This window comes from Monodon monoceros, unplaced genomic scaffold (assembly GCF_005190385.1).
Source record: "Monodon monoceros isolate NGI ecotype Baffin Bay Population unplaced genomic scaffold, NGI_Narwhal_1 Super_Scaffold_4, whole genome shotgun sequence".
Taxonomy (NCBI): domain Eukaryota; kingdom Metazoa; phylum Chordata; class Mammalia; order Artiodactyla; family Monodontidae; genus Monodon; species Monodon monoceros.
This window is the reverse complement of record NW_021703781.1, coordinates 57,590,143-57,605,345: the sequence shown is the minus strand read 5'-3', so window position 1 is coordinate 57,605,345 and position 15,203 is coordinate 57,590,143. Positions and strand designations below refer to the sequence as shown.

The following is a 15,203-nucleotide window of genomic DNA, read 5'->3' as shown; positions in this document are numbered from 1 at the left end:
ACTCCAAGGAGTCCTTCCTTCACTGTAAATGATGACCTCAGGGGCAGTCTGCTCTGGTCACCCCAACAGGGTGTGACCCCCCCAAGGCCAGCAGTAAGCTTGGAGTCCCCAAGGGCCGTTGTTTCCAGCACTCTACCCTTGAGAGTCATAAGAGTCATCGCTGAAAACTTCTCGCGCTCTGCACACACCCAGTAGCGATTTTCTTCTTGAGTTCCACCCTAGAGCAGATGTGTACAGTCAAAAAATGTCACCCAACCTGTCTTTCCCCATCTTACAAGCCAGCTGGAAGCACCCGTCCTACTGGGTGTCATACTGGGTGTCCTTCCTTGAAGAGAACCTCCCCCTATTAGAAAGGTGTCTTCTCTTAATTAAATCTTAAACTTGACAGATCCAACTGTTCATCACAGTAGAGTCTGGGCAATGCTTTACCAACGAGTCTGTTCGTTAGCTTCTTCAGTGGCCAGGGATGTAATTAAATTAAATGCCATCGTTCTAATGACATACATTTTCTGTTCCAGCTGCTTGGAGTTCCTTCTCTGCTTAATAGTTTAGCAATTATCTCTGGCCACCACTTACCTCCCCTGGGAATGGCCTGCCAACATGACCTGTACTCCTGACATTTTAGAGGAGTAAATTAGGAAGAACTCCTGCCATCTCAAGTAATGTCATGATGTGGCTTATTTATTTATTTATCAGAATGCAACATGGCTATCTCTTCTCACTTTAAATTAGGACTACTGGGGACAGGCACCATCAAGGTGGCCATCATTTACCAGAACGCCAGTTTTCAAAATTCTTAAATGTACAACATTCTGTAGTATAGACATTGTAAGAGGAAGGGAGACAAACTTTGTCATGATCCTGCAAAGAAGGCTAGTCTTGGGCAGAGCAAAGGCCTCGCATTCCCTCAAGGGCTCAAATTTAGATCCTGACATTATCTAAAGTGAGACTGTACAGTACCAGAGATTGCGTGTGTTAATAAATCATTTATCAAGTGTAAATAAACATTTTAAATACGCCACAATGTAATCCTGCTTTTGTATTGCTTTGTTTATGTGTTCATTTACAATATCAGGGACGGAAAAAAAAAAAAGAGTTGTCTGAACCAGTCCCAACCTCTCGGAGGTCATGGCTCAGGGACCCACGACTAGTGGGGTCGGGATGAAAGGGGGACGTGGAAGACGGGGTTTGGGCAGCAGGAGTTTCAGGGCCAGCTCCCAAGCCTCGGTGATTTGGGCTCTGCCCTCCCGCGGAGGCTCAGGGAGAGCGCTGCTAGAGTCAAACGGACCCTGCGTAGTCCCGCCAACCCCGCCACCACCTGGAAGAGAGCATCCGGCCAAGCAGCCGCGAGACGCAAAATGGGGCGTGGCCGTGGGCGGAGTGGGGCGTGGCCTCGTGGGGATGGGGCGGGGCCGCGGGCGGCGCGAAGGAAAGGCGGGGGCGGGGACACAGTGGCTGGTCTGGCGCGAGGGATGGTGTCAGGCCCTACCCCCACCCCCCGCTGGGAGCACCAGAGGTGACCTCGGCCTAGCGCTCCTGCTCCGGGCGGGGCCGGCGGCGGCGCTTCCAGGCCGTGGGCGCCAGTGGTCTGCTAGCGCCGGAAGGGCCGGGCCTGCGCGCTCCGGGGACTTGCGGGCCGACGGCGCGGGCGCGGGCCCGGCGGGAGGGGCTACGGCTGATCTGTTTTTCGTTTCCTCTTACACCCTTTCTCAGTGTCATCCTGAACACCGGAAGGTGCAGCGGCAGGGCTACGGACAGACCCAGCCACTCTGCCCCTCTGTTGTGTGGCCACGAGGACGCCCATTCCTCTCTGGACTCCACCCATTAAAGCGGTTTCAGGGTACGCATATATGGCCATCTGTCCCCAGAGTGAAAAGTCGGTGTTTAACCGTTTAGAAATGGGTACTTTTGGAGAAGGAGAAACACTCCCATGGGTCAGAGGAGTTTCCTGGGGAAGAGCCATAAGGAACTCACGGGTCCTCACTCGAGAAGCACCTCTTTACAGGTCCCCGGAGCGCGCAGGCCTGGCCCTTCTGGCGCTAGGAGGCCACCGGCTCTAGGAGGCCCCTGGCGTGCAGTTTGACAGGCCCCGGACCCCTGGATTTACCCCTTCCAGAGTTCGGGATGCTCGTCTGGGAACAGCTTAGGGGCCGTGCGGATTTCATCCATTTTAACAGCTTTGCGTCCTGATTTTTGTCTCCCATCTAGCTCTTCGGCTCTAGATGCAGAGCTTCTCAGGGTTGGCTGGAAGCCACAGCCCAGCCTCCTGATGCAGTCTGAATCCAGCCGGTGTGAAGAGGAAACTCCTTCCCTCTTGTGGGGCTTGGATCCTGTGTTTCTAGCCTTCGCCAAACTCTACATCAGGGATATCCTGGACTTGAAGGAGTCCCACCAGGTGCCAGGTATGTGGTTGGTCGGCCTGGTGTGCTGCTCTGTGCTGCCTCTGCACCCCACCCACCCTTTCCCAAAGCTACAGAAATCTGGGGCTTAGGGGCTTAGCAGAGCCTTTCCAGCTGCAGGCGTTGAAAGTGACATAACCTGGATCCTCCAACAAGTTCATTTCTGTGCAAGTTAAAAACAGTCTCTTTTATTTTTATTTTTTAAATAGATGCTTGGGGGAGTAACTTTGTACTGAAGAATGTTTTTTACCTGGGTTTGAGATCTTTCATATTTAAAAATACTCAGTTTTTCTCTGGGCCTGCTTGTGGTGGAAAGCTCAGGCCTTGCTCCCTTTCCTAACTTCACCACTTACCTGGCCTGGGCATGTGACTCACCTGTAAAGTTTAGGTGTCTTCATTGTAAAATGAGGATTAACCATGCCTGATTTTCTTGTGGGGTTTGGTTTTATTTTGAATAGATGAGAATCAAAATAAAATAAACTCCTTGAGAGGGAGGACATCATGTGCCTTGTTCATCTATGTAATCCCAGCACTTAAACAGTGCCTGGCCTCTGGTGGACTCTCAAGTAGTAGTAATTGGAGCAACAAAGCATTATAAATGTAAAGTTAAAGAAATCATTTTTTAAAATTAGAGTGGTGGTCACTAAAAATAGGATCTTCATACCCCCAAATATAGCAAATACAGTTTAGGGTAAATTTAAGTAATTTACATAGTTGTGGATGTATCTTCACATGTTTACTGTGCTATATGAGAAGTTTGGTTAAATTCTCTTTGCTATTTTGAATGAATAGAAAGCTATGAGTCAGAAGTAGTTCAGAATCTCAAGCATGCAGTTTTAATGAGACCACATTTTGTGTGTTTCCCATTCTATGTACAGATATATTTGGATGACCTTATACTAAAGCCTTTTGTACAGATTTTTCACCACACCTTCATTTTCTAAGTATTGTTGGAAATGATCTGGTTTTTTCCTTGGAAGGCAGCCATCCTCCCCCACTGTTGTCTGTTTTCCAGAACAGTCTGGTAGTCTTCATAGCTCATCTCCTCAGGAAGAAATTAATTCACACCAAATGCCAGGCTTGCGTAAAGATCTTCTGTAGGTACTCAAGGAAGTGTCAGGGATGCTATAGGAGCTTAACTCTTCCTGTGGGTGAAGAACTGTATAATGTATTAACAACAAACCAAGGAAAACTTCTCCCACTGATCTTTGTTATGTCACTGGTGGTAATGTTTCAGATGTAGGTTTTAAAATGAAACTGTTGTCAAACCCCAGTTTGTGTGCCTGACACACAGTGAGTCCAAACAAACCAAAACGTTGGAGTTTGGAGCAGAGAGAGGTTTATTGCAAGGGCCAAGCAAGGAGAACAGGCAGCTCAGGCTCAAAAAACCCAAACTCCCTCATGGTTTTCAGGGAAGAGTTTATGTATGTATGTATGTATGTATGTATGTATTTATGGTTGTGTTGGGTCTTCATTGCTGTGTGTGGGCTTTCTCTAGTTGCGGTGAGCGGGAGCTACTCTTCGTTGCGTTGCACAGGCTCCTCGTGGTGGCTTCTCTTGTTGCAGAACATGGGCTCTAGGCACACGGGCTTCAGTAGTTGTGGCACGTAGGCTCAGTAGTTGCGGCACACAGGCTTAGTTGCTCCGCGGCATGTGGGATCTTCCTGGACCAGGGCTCGAACCCACGTCCCCTGCATTGGCAGGCGGATTCTTAACCACTGCGACACCAGGGAAGTCCCCTCTCAGGGTAGAGTTTTTAAAAGCAACATTTGGGGTGAGGGCTACAGGGTTTATGACTTTCTTCTGATTGGTTGGTGGTGAGGTAACAGGGTGGTATTCCAGGAATGTCAATCATCAACCTTCTGGTTCTGACCAATCTGGGGTGTCAGCTTGTAGTTACCATACTCCACCTGGGTGAGGGTCTTAGTTCCTGCAGAACAACTCAAAGATGTATATCAGACTATTAGGTATATCCCTTGAGGGGGAACTAGAACTCTGTTTTATTGCTGCACTATTGTTTCTTGACTGCTTTTTCTTTGCTTCTGCATTCCCTCACTCCCCTAATTAGTAACTACTTGAACCTGCCCTTTGGAACTCAGGGAGGTCTAGGATCCTGAAACCTTTTTCCTACAAAAAAGAAACGAGGGGGGCTTCCCTGGTGGCGCAGTGGTTGGGAGTCCGCCTGCCGATGCAGGGGACATGGGTTCATGCCCCGGTCCTGGAAGATCCCACATGCCGCGGAGTCGCTGGGCCCGTGAGCCATGGCCGCTGAGCCTGTGCGTCCGGAGCCTGTGCTCCGCAACGGGAGAGGCCACAGCAGTGAGAGGCCCGCGTACCGCAAAAAAAAAAAAAAAAAAAAAAAAAAAAAAATGAGGGACACGGAAATGCTTTTGTATCCAGGAGGGCCCTGCTTGGTTTCAAAACCTCATGGTTGAAGAAGACATTAACCATAATTTCATAGAGTGATCTTCTTTACACTGTACTCTAGGGTTCTGAGGGGTGGGAAATGCTACTAGTCTAGGTTTTTATTTTTGTATTGTTTTGTTGTTGTGTTTGGTTTGGTTGTCATAAAAAAAAGTAAACCTTTTATTTTGACTGCATAAAATTTAGAAATGTTTAAACAGCAAAGAATATCTTACACACACGAAAAGAAACAAATGTGTAATGAAGAATTTGGCTGGCCTGTGTTCGAGGTTCCTGGAAGATCTTTGGATTTCTGGAATGATAGGAGTGTTTTTGTTATTCATGGTGGAGCCCTTGAACCACATCTGAGTTTATGCTGATGAGGGGCCTCATGCTGGGCCGCTAGGTAGTTTCAGGGTGGGGGCCTTTCAGGCCTGAAAAACCAACCATGTGATTAGAGGGTTGGCTTTGAGCCAGGTGACATCAACCCAACCCCGCAGGAGGGGAGGGGGACTGGAGATTGAGTTGTCAGGTGGGCAGTGATTCAGTCAATCTTGCCTATGTAATGAAACCCTAATTAAAACTCTGGACATTGAGGCTTCGTTGAGCTTTCCTGCTTGGTAATCATACTTGATGTGTGAGGGTGATGTGTCCTGAGGACATGGCAGCTTTATGCTTAGACTCTCCTAGACCTTGTCCTATGCATCTCTTCATTTGGCTAGTCCTGGTTTGTCCCCTTCATTATAAAACTGTAATCTTAAGTATAGCACCTTCCTGAGTCCTGTGTGTCATTCTGTTAAAGTATCAAACCTGAGGTTGTCGTGGAGGGTGTTGGTAGCCAGTTGCTCAGAAGTGTGCATGGCCCAAGGACCCTCAAGCTTGGGGCTGATGCTTGAAGTGAGAGTCTCTTGTGGGAGACAGTGTCCTTAACCTGTGAAATTCAACCTTACTCTGGCTAGTTAGTGTCTGAATTGCCTTGCAAAGTGGTTGTAGAATGTCAACTCCCCGAAATTAACCTGTGAATTTAGAGTTAAACTAATAGAATATCGTGAAGTTTGACTGTGGTGGTTTGGTTAGGGATGTGTCCCCCGTGTCCCCTGCATTGGCAGGCGGATTCTTAACAACCTCGCCACCAGGAAAGTCCCAAAAGTACTTTTAAAAAAGAGAAAAAAGGGAGATGTCTTGCTGTGGGTGTGGCTGTCACTGCTGTGAAAGCTGAATCAAAGCTACCTGTGACCCTGGGTCCCTGAGCCCTTCCAGAGTGACCCTCCTCCTTCCTGGGGACCTGATGATCCAGGGGATGGATCCCCTGATATGGTTGGAGCTCTGTGGGCTGCATGTAGAACAAAGGCAGCAGGAGTGAAAGGACCACTTGGGAAAGGCTGCAAGTTAAACTCAGCATGAGCCAGTATCTGTTGTTATTTTCTTTTCTTAGCTCATCAAGCTTTCTCTCAGTCGATAGAGCTGCCATCCAGCTTTCTCAAGTTCTTTTCCCATAGAGGAGATTCTAGTGTGAAGGAAGTGGTTCTCTCCATTGCTTTTTCCATGTCCTCCTTTTTTATTTTTTATTTTTTGGCCACACTGTGCAGCGTGTGGGATCTCAGTTCCCTGACCAGGGATCGAACCTGCACCCCCTGCATTGGAAGCGCGGAGGCTTAATCAGTGGACCACCAGGGAGGTCCTCCTTCTTCTTGTTCAGGTTGTGCTTCTGACGTGTATAGTTCAAGTTTCTATATACTGGGCCAACTTTCTTCTTTGTTTCCAAGCAGTTTATATCCTCCTCAATCAATTTTCTCTTTGTGATTTTATTCAAACCATCTGTTATTTTCTGCTAATTTGTCCTCCATTGTTCTCTTTGTGTTGCTTTTATGATGTTTTTCCTTGTTTTTTTGCATCTTTGAGCGACTCTCTCCTTGAAGACGAGCATTGTCAGTCTATGAGATGAAAGTTTAGGGGCTTCCTTGGTGGCGCAGTGGTTAAGAATCTGCCTGCCAATGCAAGGGACACAGGTTCGAGCCCTGGTCTGGGAGGATCCCACATGCTGCGGAGCAGCTAAGCCCGTGCGCCACAACTACTGAGCCTGTGCTCTGGAGCCCGTGAGCCACAACTACTGAGCCCACGTGCCACAACTACTGAAGCCTGTGTGCCTAGAGCCCATGCTCCACAGCAAGGGAAGCCACCGCAATGAGAAGCCTGCGCACCACAACAAGGAGTGGCTCCCGCTTGCCGCAGCTAGAGAAAGCCCGCGCGCAGCAGTGAAGACCCAATGCAGCCAAAAATAAATTTAAAAGTTAATTAAAAAAAAAAAAAGTTTAGGGGGCTCCCTTTTCTGTCTTTTTTCAAGAAAGTCTACTGTGTCCTCCAGTGGAGACCTGTTCAGGTTTTTTCAAGTGTTGCCCAGTGCAGAGTTGGTAATGTTGGAGGACTGGCGTCTACCACAGGTGACTTGACGACTTTGTTGGCTTGTGTCGTCAGTCCATTCTTCTCTGTATACTTGCCTTTTCTGTATACTTCAGCCCAGGCAGAACACCTTTTGGCTGGCTCTTTTCCCCTTCTTAAAGTGTGTCGGCTCTTCATTATAAAAACCACCATAGCGGCACATACCAGGGTGTCCCAGGAAGACCCAAAGAATCCTGGGGCTTGTCTCAAGCTTTCAACATCACCAGTAGAGCACCCCACAGTGGCTTCTGGACCAGCTGGAAAGACTCTTCAGGGGCAGGCAGCAGGCCCTCCATGGGTCCACAGGGCCTCCCACTGCCGGTGTCCTGGGAGCCACACCAGCCACGCAGAGCCCTGGGGGGTGTATGGTCTCTGATGGCACCAGGAGCACACTGTCTCTAATGCCCGGCAACCAGGACAGACCATCAGTTAGGCTGGGGGAGACAGAGGCCAGTCAGGTTCTAGGAAAGAGCTCTCTCTAACTTGGCTCTGCTCAGCGCACAGATAGAAAGTCCAGCGCATTTGGGGAAGCAGAAAGGGCTGACTGCAGCCAGAGACCAGTCTGGAGCTCAGGCCACCCTCATCCCCCCGCCCCAGCCCTACAGCAAAGCTGGACCAAAGCAGGGCCATACCATAGCCTGTCTCTGCACACAAGCGTGTCAGGGCATGATGGTGGGGCACACTTCAGCAGAGGATGCCATGCCCCTGACCCTGGGGTAGGCTCATTCTCCCCATTTAAACTTCCCTTCTGCTGCAGTAAGCACGAGTCTGCCAGCAAAGGTCCTATGGGGGTCACCCTCCCCTGAAGGTGCCCTCTCTCCTTTGTGTCTGATCAGTGCAAGCAGGTAGGGCTGGAGGACTGAGGGCCTCCCCACAGGTCATCACTGGGTTTCAATGGTAAGAACTCAGGAGAAGTCAGTCAGAACTGTCCTGCTCTTAAGATTTCACGGATCTTCTGTGGAAGCAGTTTGACCCTATTCAGTCCAAGTGTTCCTGGAGGGAAGGGATTCTGCTCCGGGGCTGACACAGGGACCCAGGCTCCTTCCCTCATGTGGCTCTGCCATTTCAGCTCTTGTCCCCCAAGGTTGCCCTCTGCACGGTCTCCAGTCCACTAAGTCATCTTTAAAAGTATGCCTCTGCTAGGGGGAGGGCCTGGGTGAATTTGACATCTTCAAACCACATCTCGTTCCCCTGGAATCTCTGGCTAACTGAGGCTCAGAAGCTCCTTGTCCATCCCCTGGGGACTTGGCCACGGGCGATTGGTCCCCAGCCCCTTTATCCGCATGGGAAACAAGAGAACCATCAGTGGAGGCCATTCTGGGGGTTCTGAAGGGCTTCAGGGTTCAGGCTGTGGGGTCCCCTCTCCCCATGGATGTGGAGAAGACAGACTCTGACCAGACTTGGCGAGAACCAGAGAGGGTGAGGGTGGCCAAATACCTGAAGTGATGACTGATTCTTTTCTTTTTTTTTTTTGCGGTACGCGGGCCTCTCACTGTTGTGGCCTCTCCCGTTGCGGAGCACAGGCTCCGGACGCGCAGGCTCAGCGGCCGTGGCTCACGGGCCCAGCCGCTCCGCGGCACGTGGGATCTTCCCGGACCAGGGCACGAACCCGTGTCCCCTGCATCGGCAGGCGGACTCCCAACCACTGGGCTACCAGGGAAGCCCATGACTGATTCTTTGTTTGCAATTCATGTATTTATTTGAAAAGGAAGTCGCCATTTACAAGTTTATAGCCTCTTTCTGAAAGTAAAGAATTCGGTCATCGTAGGGAGAAAAAAAATGGCTGGAGAGGATTTTAGTCCAGACTCTTTAGCTGCAGGTGACAGGAACACAACGCAAGTAGCTTAAGCCCAAACAGGCAGTTCAGGTAAGGATGTTGGGGGCCCCACGGGAGCCGGGACAGCGCTGGAGTCTCGGATGGGAATTGAGGGCTCACTGCTGCCAGGAGTCCCTCTGTTCCATCTCCGTCACAGAGTCCAAGAAAGCCCTCCGGGAGTCGGTGGGTAGGGTTCTTCCTCTCACACTTCTCCTCTGGCGGGAACCTGCCTGCTGGCGTCTGTTGCCTAGGCTTTGAAAATAGAATTTTAAAAAGAGAAGTTTTTGAGTCGTAATCTACTGGCCCCAGAGGGTAGTGTTTCGTAACCTCATCATCTTCTCTTTTTCTTAAAAAAAAAAAAAAAGTGCTGCTGCTAATTCGTAGAAATGATGACTGGTTTCCTAGAAAAGCCAGAGAAGCCTTTTCTCGTGGTTTCCTCTCTCTTTCCTTTTCCAGTCCCTCAAAGTATAGTACTGTGTTGTGTCTCATAATACTGCGGCTGTTTTTAGGCCCTTATGAGAGTTCTACAGGCAGGTGCATTTCATTCTCACAAGTGGAAAGAAGTTAACCACATCTAGTTGGACAATATTGGTTTTCTCTTTTCTGTGCTAGTACAAGATTCTTTAAAGCCACACTTTCTACTTATAACCCTTGAGGAAAAGACATCTGAATTTCTTGGGGTTTGGCATTTGTCAGGAGCTGATTCTTAAGTCTGAAATTTTAGCAAGCAGCATGCCACTGATTTTTGACACAGGTAACATTTACTGAAGCAGAAAACGTCATCATACGTTATATGGACTTTGCCTTTTTTTTCCCTTTAATTTCAGGTGTATTTTTTTACAGTGGGCATCCAATAAAACAGGTAGATATCTTGGGAACTGTAATTGGAGTGAGAGAAAGAGATGCTTTCTACATTTGTGGAGGTAAGAACAATTGTGTCTGACATTGAGTTTATGTGGAAGGACCCCACTTAGCTGGACATTGAATTTGAAGCAACCCCAGCCTTTCAGAGCAGCTGGGGCCTCTCATAACCCCCATGCACTTGTCCTCTATTGGGAACCATTTGCAGCCACCAACATGGACTAAGTGTAAAATGAGGCAATGGGTGGGAATGATACTGATGACTATTGTCAGGTGACAGTTGCTGGGGAGCTAGGAGGCAGAAGAATTAAACTACAGTCTAGGGTCACTGGTTGATCAGAGATACCTGATACCTAGGGCATAGCTATAAATAGCAAAGGATGGTGATATATGTTTATATTGATACCTTTAAAATAAAAAGGCCAGATTAACATTAAAGTAGACTCTTTAAGAAGACAGGGAGATATGAAAAATAATTTATAAGATTTATATCCAGAACAGTTAAAAAAAAAAAGCTTTTTGGTACCCAAAGGGGTAAATATCCATTATCAGAAAATTTCCCTTCCCTTATGGTGATAGAAACTAAATAAAGGGTTTCTGTAGTTTGGACACCAGTGAACTATTAGGATATGATTTTAGTGTCATGGGTCTTGACTTTTTTTTTGCATTGTGTTTAATGTAATCATTTTAATATATTGCCTAAGATTCTCTGTAGTTAAGAGGCCAAGCTGGATATTTTGTGGGAAGCTTAACTTTGAATTCCAACCTTTGCTATAATTGACATTGTCACTTTTTGTTGTATTCACTTGGATTTGTATTCTTTTTCTACTTGGGAAAAAGAGAAGGCAGTTGAACTAGGTGACCAAGAACATTTCATTGGCAGTCTGTGCATGACTGATAATTTACAGATACAATTTCTTCAACATATATTCATTTTCCTGGGGATGATTGTCTTGTGCTTATAAAATAACATGTGAGAGATGAGATTTCTCATGCCCTCTGCTTTTTCCCAGCTTGTATTTTTTTAGAACTCTGAAATAGATCATCTTGTCATGCATCCCCATACTGGATCTCTTCTCTGCTTTATTTTACCATAGATACTGGTTCTCTGTTTCTCCAGGCAGTTCAACAAACATTCACTAAGTTCCTACAGCATACCCAGCTGCTGGCAAGTACGTTATCTGTACTTCCTCTCCAAGTACCAGTGATGAAATGATAGTATCTGTCAGTTTACGGAGCACTTATGCATGCGTAATTTCATGTTATTCTCCTCCCAGTCTTTTGAAATGGAAAAGACAGATATTATTTCCATTTTATAGATGAGAAAACTAAGGCTCAGTTACTTGCTCAAGGTTCCACTGATGGGTCCAATCTCTTTACTGACTCCAGTGTGCTGTGTAGTCTCCATAGAACTCAAATTCTAAAAGAAAAAGAGATTTTTCTATCAGTGTTAATCAGGGGCTGGGGGGCAGGGAGGGATGAATAGGTGGAGCACAGAGGAATTTTAGGGCAATGAAACTATTCTGTATGATTCTGTAATGGTGGATGTGTGTCATTATACGTTTGACCAAACCCACAGGATATACACCACCAAGCGTGAACCCTAATGTAAACTATGGACTTTGACTGATAATGATGTGTCAATGTAGATTCATCAATTGAAACCAATGTACCACTCTGGTGGGGACGTTGGTAATGCGGAAGCTATACGTGTGAGGGGGCAGGGGATAATGGGAAACCTCGGTATCTTCTGCCCACTTTTGCTGTGAACCTAAAACTGCTCTAAAAATAAAGTCTATTAAAAAGTTTTTTTTAAAAAAGAAAGATTTTTCTCTGTCCCATGCCCCTCCTCCCACCCCCCCCAAAATCAGCTGCATCTGGTTTTTAATTTTCTGATTTTTAGATCAGAATGAGGCTATTTGAGGACATCAGTCCTGGCTGTAGAACCAGGCCAGATATAATGCCTCTGACCTAAAGGGGTTTCATTTAACCCCTTTTCCCATCATAAAGAGATGAAGGCAATATGGCTGACTCTTCCCCAATAAACATTTCTCTTAGACTGGATGTCGTGAGAGCATGGCACATCTGTGGTTTGTGAGGAAATGAAAAGCGTCTGAAGGCTGAAGTAATTGAGAGTATAAACACTTGGGACTTTAATTCCTGCGAGGCCTGTTCAAGAGAGAGCTGCACATACCCTGCTGTTCTCAGGCCCAGCTTGGCTCTCGGGCCACCTGCCAGGTGGCTACTCCTGCTGTCCCAGGTCCTCTTCCTCCTGACTCACTGCAGGCCTATATGCTGGGGTTGCTTCCTGCTCACCCTGATTCGTCCCATGGCTGAAACAAAAGGCCGGCAGCCCAGGCCATGCTGCCCAGCTAGGGAGGACACTGCCCAGCATGGCAAGAACACTCCCCTTCCAGGGCCTTCCAGTAGCCAGGCCTCAGGATGCCAGGGCGGTGTCTGCTGGGAGAGGTTACCAACCAGGAAGTCAGAGAGTTTGGTGGCAGTGCCCTGAGCACACAGAGCACCTGGCAGCAACTCAAGCTCAGACCTAGAATCCTGGGAGACTACAGTCAAGACCAGAATGACCTCACATTTTCTAGAACAAATACTCATGTGCCAATATTTTTTGACTTAGAATTATAAGGCAAAATTTTAAACTGGCCAGAGAAGTAGTGTGCCTAGAAGTGTCATACATTATTTTTTAACTCAAAATGTCCTTATTGATTTTTTTTTTGCTTCTTAAAATGATACTCACTATAAAATAAAATTTAAAGCTAGAGAAAATTTTAATGAAGTACATAAAGCTCATGTGAAATGCTGTAAATCAGATAAAAACAATATCAGTGTTTAGGTGAACATCCTTCCTAGTTTTTCTAACATGTTCCTAATATGAAGAAATATGGATATGCCTTATTTCTTTCTGTTTTTAATGTTTCTGGAATTAGGCTTACAGTCAATGTATACATTGAATATGGGGTTCCTTCTACATACTCCAGAAGAAACTGCTATTAGCATTTTAATGTCTTAAGATCATTTCCGTCAAAACACACTATTTAATGTTTTACATAAATTAGTTTATATATGATATATATGACTATATATATATAATTTCTGTTTTGCAATGAGATTAATAGCAATGACCATGGATCTTCATTATAACTTTGTATTCTCATATGCCATGCCATTATAATTTATTTAACCACTTATATATTTATAAACATTTAGGTTATTTCCAACTTCCAGTACTATAAACAATATTATAACGAACAGCCTTATACAAAATATATATATCTGTGCATTTGTTCCATTTTTCTCTTTAGGATAAATTACTGGAAGTAAATACTAAGTCAAAGGATATAAACATTTCAAAATTTGATACACATTTCCAAACTTAGTCTTTAGAAATTTGTATGAATTTGCACTCCTGCTAACAGCATATGAGGGTATCAGTGTTTTTAATATTTGTCATTCTAGTAGTTGAGAAGTTATTTAAATTTGCTTCTTTTTTCTGGTAACTAGTGATTTAGCATACTGACATATGTCTGCTGGTCATTTTTGTACCTTCCATGAATGGCGTATTCTTTTTCTTTGCCACTTTTTCTCTTATAGTTTTGGTCTTTTCCTTATTAATTTGTATGAGTTCTTTATATATTAAGATATTAACTCCATTATTTGGAAAATTGCTATACAGTGTTAGTTTTTAGTTGGTCAAATATATCAGACTTCTAGAATGAGTTGTGATTTTCAGGTCTGTTTAAAGAAATCTCCCTCCACCAACGTAAGCCCAGGATTGAAAGTATTCACCCATATTTTTTTCTCATCTTCTTAAGTTTACCTATATTGTATTTAATAAAATAAAATCCATCTAGAATTTATTTTAGTATAAGAAGTATTCTTCTCAGCTTCTGCTTTAAACACAGATTTAAACAAGCAATAAAGAAATTTTGCCATATGTTTCTTCTTTATTACATGTGTTTTTACAACAGTCTAGCTGATGAGTTTTTAAAAATCATTAAGCCCACTGAACCCATGTTGATCAACCTCTGTTCTGAGATTGTCAGAAATTAGGCCAAGAGAAACACCTTTCATCCTTGATCCTATCATCCTTGAAACATCTGCAAATTTTTCTGCAGTTATAAATCCAAGTACAATGGAAATTCTTTTTTTTTTTTTTTGGCACTGTGGCTAAAATAAGCCAGACCAATACTGCTTGTGTGACCAAGGTATAATTATTTTTTATTATGAAAATAAAACTTTGCCCTTCTGTGATATGCTTAGCTTTCCTTACATCCCCTGCAGTGGTAAGGACAGGGTAGAAGCTCTTTCAGAGAGAAGCCTAGGCCAGAAGACTTGGGATGCTTTGTCTTGGTAAGTCAGCAAGCTAGCGAGAGAGCACATGGTGACAGATGGCTGTGCTCTGAGTGCCTCTAACCACAGATTAGGCAGTGGTCTCTGGTTGCAGGTTGGAGCCCAGGGCTGATTTTACATGTTAACAGATATTGAGATCTTTGCACTTAACTTCCTGAGGACACCGTTTTTAGGAGAGGTTAATACCCTTGAGATAGGGTAAGAGAAATGCTGACTACATTCTGTTGGGCTCATGTAGTACACTGACATTGCAGACAAGCAATTCCCACTGGATTGTGGTGAGAGATTATTTCTAAGGGTGGAAGAAAAGTTGGCTCAGGGATTTGCCCAAGCAGGCTATTGAAAATGTCATCTTACAGTTTGGCTGAATGCAATGGCAATGTGCTAATTCACCTGTAATGCCCATATCTCTGTTCTACACTTTTTTACGCTTCTCTTGCAGTGGATGATAGCACTGGAGTTATAAACTGCATCTGCTGGAAGAAATTGAATAATACCAGATCCTCATCAGGTAATTTTATTTGCCACCCTTCTTTACCTTTACAGCTAACCAGTAGATTTTACTCAGGGTAGCTCAGCAGAGTAGCTGGAGTACTAATTTTCACATTTATTCATTGGTGAATTACATTGATCAACTTGAAGCACTACACCCAGAACTTTGGCTGCTCTGCAAACTGATATTAGTGGGGAGCCAGTTGCTTTTCTTGCTCTCATTTCTTTGGTGCTCACTTCCTCCTAAGCCTACAGGAATGTGAATAGTTACTAGAAGTTTCAGTGTTTCATTTTTACCATGCCATTATTCCACAAGTCAAGATAGTTTAGCCTAATTGCTGATCAGGTGAGAATCCCCTTGCTCTGGGCATATCACTTGACCAAAGCTTTTTTGAAAGCTTTTGCCCTGACGTGGTTGCCACTAA

The 15,203-nt window shown here is 45.3% G+C and overlaps 1 protein-coding gene across 9 annotated transcripts in view; it reads left to right on the top strand.

The window, feature by feature from the left end:
• The first annotated feature begins 1,496 nt into the window (after nt 1-1,496).
• The window catches only part of STN1 (STN1 subunit of CST complex), a 40,506-nt gene continuing 26,799 nt past the window's right edge, over nt 1,497-15,203 (top strand). For 3 of the 9 annotated variants that reach the window (XR_003797057.1, XM_029245590.1, XM_029245592.1), the window contains exons 1-5: nt 1,527-1,840; nt 2,209-2,402; nt 9,885-9,980; nt 11,016-11,090; nt 14,729-14,797. Coding sequence is in view for 8 of the 9 variants with exons in the window: in XM_029245590.1 (XP_029101423.1) it covers nt 2,270-2,402; nt 9,885-9,980; nt 11,016-11,090; nt 14,729-14,797 (373 nt within the window). In the remaining variant the exon portion in view is untranslated. The other 6 variants (XM_029245586.1, XM_029245585.1, XM_029245587.1 and 3 more) reach the window with 6 other exon arrangements.